Below are 15167 nucleotides of genomic sequence, written 5' to 3'. Positions count from 1 at the left end.
GACAAAAAGAAATACCTTCCAGGCCTGAAACAAAGCCCTTTCCACTCAGTTGGACATGCAGGTGCCTGGAGACTATTTATAATAAATTAAAAAAAAAAAAAAAAGCCAAGTTAATATCATGTTAAAAATAACAATTGATTAACAAATCTTTTATTTTATCTTAAAAGCTAAAAGACACAGTTCATATTTATAGTTGTTCACTATGAAACTTTTTTTTTTTTTTTCGACACATCTTTTAAAACAAAGGGGAGGCTATCAAATTCACCACCAAACAAAGTCTGGCCTCACCTTGAGCTCAGGTGTGCAGGAAAGAGGCCCAGCTGAGCTTCCTGCCTGCCATTATAGCCTCTGTCCTCCCTTCCTACCTGGGCCCTAGTGCTAGACGGATATCTACCCCTCCACGATAGAGAAAAGTCTGTCGAGTCTGATTTCTAATTAAACTCTAACCTTTCACAGCTTCTCATTCGTCACATGTAATTTATATGCCATCAAAGGCTCTCGCACTGCTGCTTATCTTGAGACGATGCATGTCACAATATTTCCCTGACACGCAACAACCATGCACCCACGCTGGATTTCACGAGCACTAAGCCTAAAGCTAGTTGTATATTTTTGCGGCTATAAAATACCAACCTCCCCAGGATGTAATTACTCTGGAGGAGTAGTGGACTGACACTTTAGACACACACAAACACTGAAGGTGTTTTCCTTCACCTTCGGCCAACGATATGATTTGCCCTAACCTCGGAATAAAAACTCTGCTGAGTTTCCAAATCAATCATTCTTTCAGAGCAGAAGACCGCGGATCCCATCCAATTTTCATGAATGCGACATGTGATGTGTCTGAATGAGGGCCAACTAGGCCATCTAGTGGTATAATGTGGAAAACGAACTGTTTTCGGCTGTTCAAACCTGCTGGGGATTTGCAATTAAATTATTTGTAGCCCATTAGAAATACCTGTTGTTCTTTCTCTGCAACTCATGAACCCATCAATTAGCGACGGCCGGTGTCTGAATGGCTGAAGGGATAATCCAACATGGCTTTCAGACTGCGGAAACGAATTCGATTCTTCTTAATCTGCAGTTTTTAAATTTGTTTTCTGCAGTTATTCTGAGCCTATAAACAGACCACCAGAGTAGTTATTTGTCCATTCAACATCTATTAACCATAAGCCACATTTTTTAACTTGAGTGCCAAACTGAAATATGTTTCATTTCCTTTTTTTATTTTTTTTATTGCCGTGTTTGATAACGGATGCAATCTGTGATCACATAAATCCAATAATCCCTTCTTTGAGATAACACGGTAAAACTGTACATGCAAAGAAACAATTTTACCCACAGACACTCATTAGCGACAGGCTATCAACTATCAATTTGACAGGCATTTGCAGCGCAGTCGCAAAACCACAAAGCTCCGTGGAAGTGATGATGCTCTCTCTCTCTCCCTCTCTCTCCCTTCTCAGCCTCTCGCCGAGGAGCTGAGCTATTCTCGCTGAGGGCACTGAATCTGCTGAGAGTGAAACACAATGATTAAACTGGAATATACTTAGAAACTTGGATGTACTTTGGAATATAACCATGGATTTCTCGAACGATTCTAACTATTCCATCGGAGGCTCCAATTCAACAACAGGTAGTTTGAGCAACGATTGATCGGTGTAATCAGCTCCCATCGTTCAACACTTTATGTGCGTAATAAACTCATCTTTTTTTTTTTTTTTTTAATGCTAAAAGCTTTCATAGCCTGTTGCATAAATTCAGGCTGCAGTGAGTTCCTGAACAGTCTGGTACAATAGCCTAAATGAGATTATTTGCATATCATTTTAAAAATGTGCATTTTAAAAACACATAAAATACATTTGCATAAAATACAAAAAGAAAATGTATAAAAAATATCAAAATCACAGACTGCGTTGGGTAATTTTTAATTTATTTTTAGATATTAAAGTTTTTGTCTTTTAAACGTATACATAACAAACACAAACTATTTAAATCTCTTTCCATATCATTGCAAAGGTATTTTCCCCTTGGCATCAATGTATTTTGGCTGCATTAAAAGAGCCGAGCAAACACACACACACACACACACACACACACACACACACACACACACACACACACACACACACACACACACACACACACACACACACACACACACACACACACACACACACACACCAAAGGTTGTCCATATACTGCTGCTTTTCCTGTAACACATTGTGACATAACAGTATACATAGAGATATTAAATTTTATTAAAATACTTAAAGATGTAGTGTATTGTGTACAATACAATATATTACTGAATAATTGTGCATAATGTTCTAAAAATGTAAATTAAATTTATAATATTTTTTTTATATTCAACTGCTGCTCCCTCCTCTTTTTGTCTCCAGCTGAAGCTGGGGCTCTTCACTGCGGTGCCATCCTCCCCGTCATCTTTGGCATTATCTGTTTTCTGGGTATCATAGGGAACTGTATTGTCATGTACACCATAATGAAGAAGACCAAGTGTCGTGCCAAGCAAACTGTTCCAGACATCTTCATCCTAAATTTGTCATTTGTTGATCTCTTGTTCCTCCTTGGGATGCCATTCCTCATCCACCAGTTGCTGGGCAATGGTACCTGGCACTTTGGAGCTGCAATGTGTACAGTCATGACGGCACTTGACTCCAACAGTCAGATTGTCAGCACTTACATCCTCACTGCAATGACTTTTGACCGTTACTTAGCTACGGTCCATCCCATCCGCTTCAACTATATCCGCACGCCCTACGTGGCCGTGCTGGTCATTGGACTGGTGTGGGGCCTGTCTTTACTCACTATCATCCCTGTGTGGATGTACGCTGGCCTGATGCCTCTTCCAGGTGGCCAGGTGGCCTGTGCTCTCCTCTTGCCTGATCCAGTTACAGATACATATTGGTTTACACTTTATCAGTTTTTCTTGGCCTTTGCTATACCCTTGGCTATTATCTGCCTGGTGTTCTTCAAGATCCTCCAACACATGTTCACCAGTGTAGCACCACTGCCTCCACGGAGTTTAAGGGTGCGCACCAGGAAGGTGACCCGAATGGCAGTGGCCATATGCCTGGCTTTCTTTGTCTGCTGGGCTCCATACTACATCCTCCAACTCATCCACCTGGGGGTGCAGAAGCCGAGTCTAGCTTTCTCCTACGCCTACAACATTGCCATTAGCATGGGCTATGCTAACAGCTGCATCAATCCGTTCCTCTACATTATCCTCAGTGAGACTTTCAAGAGGCAGTTTCTCAGGGCCATACAGCCAGTGAATAGGAAGTTCCGCGTGAACCCGAGCACCACAGATGGCGGCAGCGTGAGTGTAAGAATGGTACCGGAGGGGGCTCAGCAGGAGCCGGCCTTGGGGGAGATGAGTCCATCCAATGTGGCCCCACATTGAATAAGAGTCCAAAAATGTTGTCACTTTGTATCTCTGCAACTGATAATGAGACATTGTCAACTGTATTACAGTTCAATGCAGATTGATTTTGTTTATAGCCAAATCACAACATGTCATCTCACGGCACATTACACAGTGAGGTCAACACCTTACAATGGATATTATCAACCCCTACTTATCTGTATTTTACATCTTCATTTCTATTCAAATTATTGATTTACACAGAGGTTTTTTTTTTTTTTTTTTTTTTTAAACACTAATCAGAAAAATGGGCTTGAACAGTTTCACCATTTACACTTTAATTACACAACATTTACATGACATCTTACACCAATTTGTGGGGAATGTTCAAATCATCACAAATCATCCATTTAATTTACCTACATTTGCACAGGTGTTGCAAAGACAATAAACTACAATGTGCTGAGAGACCAGCTTGCAGATGAAGCAGATTATCAGACATTCAGAAAGAAAGCAAAGTAAAATTTAATCCTGTGTTATTTAGAGTAGATTTTGCAACCTGTTCAGATATTTCCTGCTACCTAACAAAATGCATTAACTCCACAAACTCCAGATTACTGTTATGTGCCTCTAGGCCATCTCCTCTCTACTGTTGTCTGTCTGTGGACATTAAAGGTAGATTCATACTGGGTAGTCACTACTTAATGTTGAGTCTGGACACACCTTGGGGGGGTGTAAGATCCATGACTGTAAATGATGGGTCTGGGTTGAAAAACAGTGACCCTACATCCATAAATCTTAATCCAACCAACAGCGAACATTTTCTTACATACGGGGTCGTCGTCAGGTCAAAATGTTTCAAACAGTAACTACACCGAAATATCAACAGGTCACAGTAAAGGTGCAGCGAAATGGCAGCAAATAGATTTACTATAAAACAATCACTCTTTAAGGGGGAAGGTAAAAATGTTACATCATAGTAAATACTACATTATAAATATACATACAGTATGCAGTATAATACATCCATACATTCATGCAGGAAACGACGCAATTGAAGTAATTGACCATTTCAATTTCCTTGGATCAATGATATCGAACCAAGGTGGTTGTTCCACTGAGATAAAACGCAGACTTGCAATGGCAAAATCATCAATATCTGCTATGAACAAGATATGGAAGGACAGAAGCATCAGCAAAAGAAAAAATATCAGACTGTAGAACAACGACGAACGACGACATCCATACCTTGTGCCAAACTGTTACTTTTCAGCTCCAGCTGAAATTTCAACAGTATAATGGACAACTAGACAGTACGATACATGACTGTTGGATGGTGGTGATATTGTTTTTTCAATTTTTTTGTTAATGTGTCCATGTGTGATATTCCAACGTGATATTTAACCCCCGACGTACACAAGCATGGGTAATGAGACTGGTGCTAAGGTCTCAGATCATATGCACCCAGCTAATATGAATGAAAAAGAGTCTAACTCAAGTTCTCAGGGGCAGCAGAGTTTTGAGAAACTGTGTTACAAAATTGTACAGACCTATTCTCTGCTGAAAATGAATTACAAAATGTAAGTGTATGTCCCAACTTTCAACCAGCAGACTATGATATGGACAAAATCAAATATCATATTATTTTTGATCAAACCTCAATCTTGCAATACTATTGTAGGGATTGGTGCTTTCACAAAATATTTACACAATGAGATTTTGCATAAATAATCATTAGTAACGTGAATATAATATAATGACCAAACAGGTAAAGTTAAATAATAGAACAGAGAGATCAAGAAAATTACATCACTTTACTGAAATGCAGCCTTTAAATCCGGGGGGAAAAAAAGAAGCATTTATGTCATATCACGATGTAACGATATCCAAAATCTAAGACAATCTCTAGTCTAATATCATGACACAACAAAATTTATAGCGCCCAGGCGATAGCTGGACAGAAGAATGTTTGAGTTTTATTTAACACTTTTTATTAGAGCTCTCTGTTAGTGACTGTGCTCTGCCATGAAGGAGTTATTAGGGATAATTAAGTTAGCTGTTAATGAAATATATGTTGTAGTTTTCTCTTCATCTTCAGTGTCAAATAAAAAAAAAGTTACAGGATTTGTTCCCAAAAGCAATCACCTTAACTAGGCAGCAAGTAGGATATGACTACATGCTGTCTTTTATTTTAGTTTTCTCTGGTTTTGGTTAACTTTGTTTTTGTACAAGTTTTTGGATGTGTTTGTTTGTCTGTCAATTATCAAGATACCTAAAAAAAAAAAAAAAATCATTTCAATGAAATTTGATGGAAAGTAAAGCCAGGAGACTAATAGCATCATTTGGAAGGGATTTATTAATTATTGTGATAATGGCACTGCTTTAGTTTTCCAAGTCGTGCATTTACTTGGGAAGAATGCATGTACATTTTAATTACAATATATATAGTTGGGGGTCCCTGCTCCGTCTCTGTATCAGTTTGGGGGTCCTTGGCCTGAAAAACGTTGAAGACCCCTGCTTTAGAGGAAACGCAACAACTTTTGTATGTTTAGTGTTAACAAAGCCAGACAAAAATCTGTGTTTTTATATTTGCTTCTCAAGATATTTTTTCTTCTTCTTCTTTGGGCTTGTAAACATGGTTCTCAGTTGCATTATTTCTCACAAACTCAATGCAGTATACAATTTTGTTTTATATTAAACTGGAGGAGTGCAGGAGGCTTGGAGGGACAGGTCCAGGCTAGTCTCGCGCTGTGAGTGAACCAGTGCCCAACTTGAAAGAACTCCTGTGTATCGCTGAATGTGTGCATTTCTCACTGAAAGATAACACCTTCAGCCCCCATGTGGTGGCGGGGTGTGGTTTAGCTCAGCTGCAGGGGGTAGAGAGTGGGAGGAGTGGTTCAGGGAACGGTGCCGGGCAGGTGTAATGAGCACAGCTAAGCCGAATACGAACTGATGAGCTCTCCCCTATAAAGGGAGCAGGGAGAAGGAGGAAGAGGAGAAGCGGTTGCACATAGACATTGGTGTATGGACCGGGCAAATAAAGGCATTTTACACACGAACGTACGACCGAGCGTGTCATCTGTGTCCAGGAGAGACCCCGGTAGCACCAACCTTGCTACACTCCATTTATCCATTCGCTACAATATGTTGGATTTATATTAATGTGTATTTAAATTTGCAAAAAAAAATTGGGGGGAAAAAATATTTGAAAAATTGTCTAATCAACCGAAACTTTCACAACCCCCTGCAATACCTCCGCGGACCCCGTAGGGGTCACGGACCCCTTGTTGAAGACCTCTGCTCTAAAGGACACAGTGAATTATCTGACGTCAAGCAAAGAGAGTCACAGCATTTTCCAAACTGATTCAATCTCAATTTCAAACCATGAATATAAATGGGGTGTTGTTGTGAATGACTGATATGTAATATCTCTTAAGAGGGCCATTTTGCTAACAAGGTGTTGTTAATGTTGTATTGATATTAAATTCTATTTTAGTATGTACAAATATGGAGGTAAAAATACATTTTTGGGTAAGGATTATTCATGAGTATAAATTTGAAAAAAAAATTACAATCACTGAATATGAAACCCAGGATTTCTCAACCTTTTGTGGCCAATGATCTTTTTTTTCAGAATCTCAAAATTGTCTGGATTCCTGCATTAGAGCAGTCAAGTTGTCATCAAAATATCCTACTTCTGTATTTTTATGAGGGCAGAGAAATATCTGAATAGATCTTGAACAGAAATCATGACAGTTTCATAACCAGTTTTTAGAATTTAGGCCTATATCAAACACATTGTGTGTCTTAGGAACCCATACGACCCCACCTGCTTATCAAATGACTTCCTGTCGGGCCCCGAGAACAAAGGATGAGAAACTCTGACTGTTGTCCTCGTCAATTATGAAGCAAAAAAAGGCCTCATGGCAAATATGCAACAGAACTATGCTGTGTCACTCTAATGATGTAAATATTGAGAGCTTAATCTATATGTATACTGTAAAAGAAACACATAGAATGTGTAAGAAACTGTCAAACTTGTACCATATGGTTGTTTTTCTTTGAGCTTCTTATCATTTCTCTCAAAGTACATTCTAACTATTTAACATTAAACAAACATAAATCCTTTTCAGTCCAGACATTCATTCATCAGTATGAAATGCACTTGGATTTTTGTGGGATTTCAAGGACAGAGTCTTTAGATTTTCCTTTTTCAAGGAGAAGCTAGGAACTGAATAATTAATTATGGAGCGTTTTGTGATCATAGATGAATGATGAACAAAGGAAACTTAAAGAGTGAAAGAGCCACAGTAGCAATGCACTTCAAAGTGTTACTGTGCTGCACTTACCAATGAACTATTAGAGACTGCAGCTGGAAGGCCATTCCTGCTGCTCTGATAAGACTACAAGTATTTCATGATCTAAACTTTAGATTCTAAAGCCTCATTGAGCTTCGAAAAAGCTATTCACAATTGCTAATTTTCAGCTCGTACAATGCCATGTTTCAAATACATTATTGTAGTCACACTACTTATATTAACAACACAGCAGTAGATGCACTAAAAATACCTGACCAAATTATTTGTCTACAAGAGAGATATACTCACCATAGACCACAAAGGTTATTAAAACTATAATTTTGGGTGACCAACCCTTTAAACAGGAGTCCAGGAGGAAAGATGCTGGTGGGGGAAAAAATGCAAACCTTGGCAGAAAAGGGAAATGGAAGAAACCATAAAAGAGGCTCTTCAGTTATTTTCTTAGCAAATACTCATTTAAATATTAGTTACAGTCTCAAAGTCCCACGCATCAACATCAGCACATGGAAGAGGAGGTTGTCATCTTGCAATTGTGTTCTTACAGCTAATTGGAATAGAATTAATGGAGATGTTTGAATTTTAGAAATGAGATTGACAACCTTGAAACTTTTATACTGGAAACAGGTACATTGCTAAGAGTATCTAACTAGAATAATGTAGTCTGGGTTTGTAATTAATTATTGGCAAATCATTATTATGTTATTGGTACTATGTTTCTGTGCAGAGTTTGCATGTTCTCCCTGTGCTTGTGTGGGTTCTCTCCGGGTTCTCCGGCTTCCTCCCATCATCCAAAAACATGCACCTCAGGTCAGGTTACCTGGCGCCGCGCTAGTGGCAGCCTGCTGCAGCATCTCCCCCCTGAGAGCCCCCCTGCTGTAGTGAAGAAATTTCCCCTCGGGGATTAATAAAGTGAACAAAATCAAAAAAAAAAAAAATCAAAAAAATAAATGTTACTGTCCCCTTGAGATAGGTTGTCACATAGTTGTTTTCCTCTGTACACTGAAAAGCGTTAGGAGAGTTATTCTTTTCCTTATTATACCATCTTTGTTATTCCATGTACAGAGATCGATAGAACTGATAATCCATCTCTTAATAGCGGATCTTTGTTTTTTTTCCCTCATCTGTGCTACAGTCCGGTAGGAGTTGTGAGAAGGAAAAGATAAATCAGATCCTGATAGAGGAAAGTTAATAATTTGAAATTGGTGGTGAGTAAATGATCAGTCCAGGCTCCTATAAACTGTATTCTGCATGATATAATTTTTTTTTTTAAGAATAACATAAATCAGTCAACTGATGGATACAGATCATTTAGTACTGTCATCATTATGGTACTTTTGTCCTTAGCAGTTGCTTTCATCCTCAAAGCCAGGGATGGTGAACTAATTTAAGACAAACATTTATTTTCTCGGTACAGAGAAGTGCACACTGTCTATTCTTGGCAATAGTGCCTCACACTATGGGTAGAAACTTCCCCTGTATTTGGTGTTTATTTCAGAGTGCACTTCCAGATGTATAGTAGGGTTTAAAAAAGATAAGAGACATTTTCTTCACAATACACTCTGTGTCTGACAAGTGCATCTTGACTATGGTTGTATTGAGGAGAACTCTTACCAGGGAGTCTGTTGATGCTTTAAACTGCTGTTCAAAATCTGCAGCAGTTAAGAGTGCCCCTTACTGCTGCCTCATTACTAAATGGCCAGAGCATCTATTTGCTATCACCGTGTCCCTTGACATACTCAGGGCAGTAAATAAAACAAAAGGCTTTTCAAATAGGCACTGATGATCAGGGCTGTCAGAATACTCCCTCACTGATGCAACCAGAAGTTCAAATTCCTGTGAAAGCCTGCAACACCTCTTAATTTTTTTTTATTTTTTTTATTTTATACACTTTATTAATCCCCGAGGGGAAATTTCTTCACTACAGCAGGGGGGCTCTCAGGGGGGAGATGCTGCAGCAGGCTGCCACTAGCGCGGCGCCAGGTAACCTGACCTGAGGTGCATGTTTTTGGATGATGGGAGGAAGCCGGAGAACCCGGAGAGAACCCACGCAAGCACAGGGAGAACATGCAAACTCCGCACAGAAAGGCCCAGGACCGGATTCGAACCCGGAACCTTTTTTGCTGTGAGGTGACAGTGCTAACCACTGCACCACCGTGCCGCCCAAAATGTTGCATGGACCTTTTCCAATGCTTAAATAAGGAAAAAAACCCAATGTTCTTTTCTTTACAGTTTGCAAGCACCAAGACAGTCTTATAGGGCCTGCAACAAAAATCAATCATAAACAAAGATTACTGCAGTCAAGTATGGAGCTACTAAATCCTACAAGTTTATGAACATTGAACATCCTAAGATTTATTAAGGCTGCTTTGGACAAAGCTGTACTGAAAGAAGCTTTGTTTCTTTTGCCACAAAAAGGGCAACACACACACACATTAAACCACCTGTGCCTGTGGAACAACACTTTCCTTTTTCAAGGCTGTAGTGTGCATCAGTGCACCACAAAATTTGCAATTTTATGCAGCACTGGTCAAGGTGGAGCTGGGTTCGGTCAATCCAGGAAGTTAATACAGTAAAATTGTTAGTTTATTGAGCAATCAATATGCGTCTGTCACCCAATACTCGGCCAAGTTGCATTTTGTTGAAATTATTTTATTCTGAATCACTCAAACAGTGTCTTCATTTATGTGAATTGACAGAAAAAAAAGTTTTATAAGAATCACAATTTTTTTTCCCCCCCTCTTATTCTTTGTGTTATATCAAAACTATTTACAAAATAGAAATTAGTTGCTTTTGGATATACATATATTTTGGATATATTTTTTGGATGTACACATCACCGCCATCATCCCTACCAGGTACCCCCTCTTAGCTTTTATGATTGTCTTAAACCTTGGTTCTTCACTGGTGGAGAACAAAAAGTCAGTCCCTTTTCAAGTGAGTTGAAGGAAAAGCGGCAAACAGAACAAATACATGCTTCATTTTGCAATTATGCTCTCAAATAAGCCACTGAATGGTTGTCAGGAGCAGAGCTCAAGCATGAGTGAGGTCATTACATCCACTAGTGCACTTATAATTTGTATGGATGGCTTGGATATCAATAGGTATCAGTAAAATACACAATTGTCAGGTTATTAACAAACATATCATATCTATATATCATATATAACATATCATCGTAGGACAGAAACTCACAAGGAACCAAGTAAGGATACACATATCGAAAAATGTTCTTTACTCAGTAAACACCCCTGCAGTTTCTCCTCACCGAGTGGACTGATCAGCAACAGAACAGTGGGCACAAATGGCACTCAAGATTAAGAAACTGAAAGCACAGATCACAGAAACCTTCAGCCAACTCAGTAAACTCATGACAAACAGCAGTTTTTGACAACAAAAGTACACGAACTCACATAAAAATGTTCAGTCTGTCACGGAATACAAATGAAAGGCTATATTTTTGTTCTTGTCTTTTGATGGCCAACCTCAACACCAATTTTCACCTCAGTTGAACTGAGCAGTGCTAACAGACCAATTGTTATGTGCACTAAATTTCCCCACTGTGGGATTGATAAAGTCTAAAGTCTAAGTCTGGTTGTGGGTGCAGCCTGGAATCACGCTAAAGAGTTTAATAAAGCCATCAGTCCACTAGAGGATACAGTGCCTCGTCTAGGCTTGCCCTGTCCTCCCCAAGTGGCAGTGATGCTGTGTCTTCCAGGAACTGTAAAGAGAGTTACAGTAATTGTTTTGGGCAACCAAGGACAGTAAGAAGAATATTTTAGACATTTGAGGCATAAAATGGTCGTCTTCAAGTTCGACTTACATGCATCATGAACAGTAACTGCCTCTTCAACCAGAAGTAAAAAAGTAAGGTAGGCCTGCAACTAACTATTATTTTAAGTTATTGAGTAAATAGTAAATTTTGACTGTTAAAAAAAAAAAGATGAAATCACAATGTAAACAATGTTACAATGTTGAAGGGGTTGCTTGTCGTAATGAACCTACAGAGCATTATCACCCAGATTTGCAGCTCCCATCAGCTTCACAGAAACAAGCCTTCATTTAGCTGTCTAGCTCGCAGCTTTAATGTTTTGGTCCACTGCTCAGCAAGTAAATAAATAAATAAATAAATCTAAAAACCTACTTTACACTGTCTGTTCAGTATCAAAGGGCAGACAGACAAAGTAAGTAGCCACATTTCCCTCAGGAGTTTGTCAAGAGCAGAAAACAGAGTTAAAAGTGTGAATACAACTTCTGTCATCAAAGGGCCAGAAGCACAAAATGAATGTTTGGATGTGTGAATAAGAGAAATCTATTAAACAAGTTTGCCATACTTGTTCCATACCTCTATATTTTATGCTCCAATTGGACACAGCCCACGCAACATAACTGAAACGTCCCCGGTTTCATTCCAGCCGGGTATCTATCATACCTCCCCGCTCACGTCTTGACGAGATTTTGTAGATTAAGGTGACACTTAGGGAGGCCAGGCTGCATAATCAGTAGTTTTCTAGAAGTGCACAAACACTTACCGTCTTTTTTCCTGTCTGCTTATTTGTGACTTCAAAAATCAAAAGAATTTCTCTTTCAAAATTTACTGACACTTTATCAGTTTCAGATAGAAAACAATTAATCAGTACATGGTTGATAACATTTTTCTTTTAAAATTTCTAAATTATATAGGACCATAAACATAAATATCATCTTTTTATTTTGTGTATTGAAAAATATGATATAACAAATATATATATATATAATATACCATCATGTACAGAAGACAATTCAGGCAAAATTGTAGTATTACAGTGAAAGCATACTTGTTACACCCAAAACAATGGAATATAATGCATGTCAGTTCATTTGGATAGCGTGACATCTTATTCCCAATCGCAACACCCTAGAGGTTAAACGGCCACATTTATTCTGTCCCTCTCTCTAATTTTCACGCAAGCACACACACAAATGTATGTCTGTGCATGTCCAAATATGTATACGGATTTGTTTTACAAAATGTTGAAACACTGCATATAAAAACACCTTCAATCCCACAAAAGTTATGTTAACTCCAAAGTGCTCAGTTTGGCCGAGTAAACACTGCGTATATGTGGCCACATGTGGATTGAGCCATGGAAAGAAACACAGAAACAAATTAACTTTGTGTTTCTATTTATACTGTTCACCACATATATAACATAGCACTGCAATCGCAGATTAATAATCTACTGATTTAACTTGATAAAAATAAAACGTGAATTGATTTCATTTTCTACCGACGACTACATGTGAATGTCAGGGAAGAGCCTGCACTTTAATGTACTTTTATATTATATTTGTTCATAATTATCAGTACAGTTTAATGTAAAGGGTTCAGATATAGAAATTGAGATAGCCATTCCAACAGTTTCTAAGCAACTTTCCCATTCACGGTCAAATACAGCTTTGCACTCTCTTTCACTCTGACCGGAAAATCAGAAAACAGAGTTTTCGAGCTTTAAAGAAGAGGGTTGTGCTGACATTTTTAATGCGCAAAAAAAATAAAAAATTGTGTGTATGTTTATATTTATGTTAAAAAAAAAGCCACAGCTGTCAGTTCACTGAATGGAGCATGGCTGTTAAGAGCACAAATCATGGGCTACAGTGTTTTTGTTTTTTTTACCATCTGTTTGAACATAGTGGTTTTGGTCTCTTTTGTAGAATGTGTAGAATGGAGAACAGAAGCCTTTGTAAATCAGTTTCAAGGACAGGAAAATTACTGCTGCAATCAGAACAGCGCTACAGATAATCCCTCTTGATTATAAGGAGAAAATAATGCTGTTCCTGTGGTTGAAGTCTGTGTTTTCTAACTTTTTTGTTGCAGAAAAATTCTGAAAAAGAAAAGCCTTTCTATTGTTCTATTTGTTAAATATATAATTTACCAAAATATCACCAATCAAATCTACAACAACTGAGTAGGATTTACTTTGTGATGTGACTGTTTGTGCTTGCAATATGAGTAAAAACATTCCATGCTTATTGAAAAGCTCATCACCCTGGTCTGCAGATTGATGATGCCATTTGAGTGTTGTTAAGCCCATAAAGAAAATGTTTGGGATGTTTGGCAATTTTAAAGATGAGCTTTTATTCTTTTCTGGCATCATCACATTATGAGCAAGTTTTTAGTCATACTATCAATTTGTAACAGAGAATTTCATGTATTCAGAGTTCTAACAATGTAAGCTGAGGAGGGAAAACTAAAGGAGTGTTAGCAGTTTAGAGGAGAAGAATCGACCGAATGATTTGACACAAAGAAACCATGGTCTGCATCACACTTAGAGGTGCAATCAAACCCCTGCTTCTGAAATTAAAAATGTATATGTCATTGACTTGGAAGTAAAGTGTCATGGTTCATAAGCAGCTTCTATTCTTAGCATAAACATTAGAAAATGTTGATTACAGTGTTCAACTTGTGCGTAGAACAATGACACGATGAGCTACATCCTGCCGATCTGCCTAGAAAACTATCATAACAGTGTTTAACATTTTTTGATTGCAATCCTGACAGGTTCCTCAACAAGTAGGGCTTTCAGTGTTAGTATTGCTTGATACATTATCCAGTGTCATTAATGAGACGTGAAACAGCAGCATTTTGACAAACTTTAAACTAAATATAGTGTTTACAGCAAATAAACCTCTTCATCTGTTTGTCTTGGTGATAGATGGAATATGGGACTACTTCATATTCAGACTGTTTCATAGGATATGATATGAAAACAGAAAACAAAACACATACTGTATTCCTATGGGAATAATGACTATAAGCATTCAAATGTTCATCTTTTGACATTAGACAGTTCTGCATATGCGAATAAACAGGAGATAAGAGCTTGCTCCAGTCTTTAACATGGGTTGAAACATTGATGCAAAGCTTCAACAGTCAGCCAGACAGTCAACTGAACTCCAAAGGAGGAAAAAAAGACAAATCTATTTAGCGATAGCACAAATGTATTTACTGTGAATCTGGTATTCATTGTTATCTTCAGGAGTCCATTAGAAATTTTTGTGATACCATAAATAGTACTGTTTTTCAGATTCAAACACTGAAAAAAAAAAGAAGGTTAGAATACATATAGATAGTCTTGGAGTGCTTAGACAGTATTTGATGTTGTTGTTTTTGCAGCAGCAGCAGCAGCACAAGGCTGCAGAACTGATAACAGACAGAGACTATACATTCAAAAATAATGTACATCTTAATTATTTCAAAATAGGGGTTTTCACTTATTCCTTACTATGTTTCAGGGTCAATATTCCAATGAGTTGTTGTATTGTTGGGAAGGAAGAAAACAAAAAATGCAGCTTCTCCATTCAAATACAAGTGTACGGTGATTATTCTCATTTTGTCTCAAACACTGCCAGTAAACTGTCTGGAGGACGACTAACTTGTTCCATCTGCAATGTCATTCATTTAGAATAAAACATTTTAAGCCTTA

At 38.1% G+C, this 15167-nt stretch overlaps 1 protein-coding gene across 1 annotated transcript; it reads left to right on the top strand.

Annotated features, from left to right (window-relative positions):
* The first annotated feature begins 1556 nt into the window (after nt 1-1556).
* mchr1a (melanin-concentrating hormone receptor 1a) lies at nt 1557-3424 on the top strand. The gene is made up of 2 exons (XM_069697227.1): nt 1557-1636; nt 2403-3424. The coding sequence occupies exons 1-2, from the start codon at nt 1582-1584 to the stop codon at nt 3422-3424; spliced, it is 1077 nt and encodes a 358-aa protein (XP_069553328.1). The 5' UTR covers nt 1557-1581.
* The last annotated feature ends 11743 nt before the right edge of the window (nt 3425-15167 follow it).

The sequence above is a fragment of the Brachyistius frenatus genome, unplaced genomic scaffold (genome assembly GCF_029030835.1).
Source record: "Brachyistius frenatus isolate BFR_SWC_R1_liver_20210118 unplaced genomic scaffold, ASM2903083v1 Contig_23, whole genome shotgun sequence".
NCBI classification, from domain to species: domain Eukaryota; kingdom Metazoa; phylum Chordata; class Actinopteri; family Embiotocidae; genus Brachyistius; species Brachyistius frenatus.
Note: the sequence above shows the minus strand (reverse complement) of the source record. Positions and strands in the feature narration are given on the sequence as shown.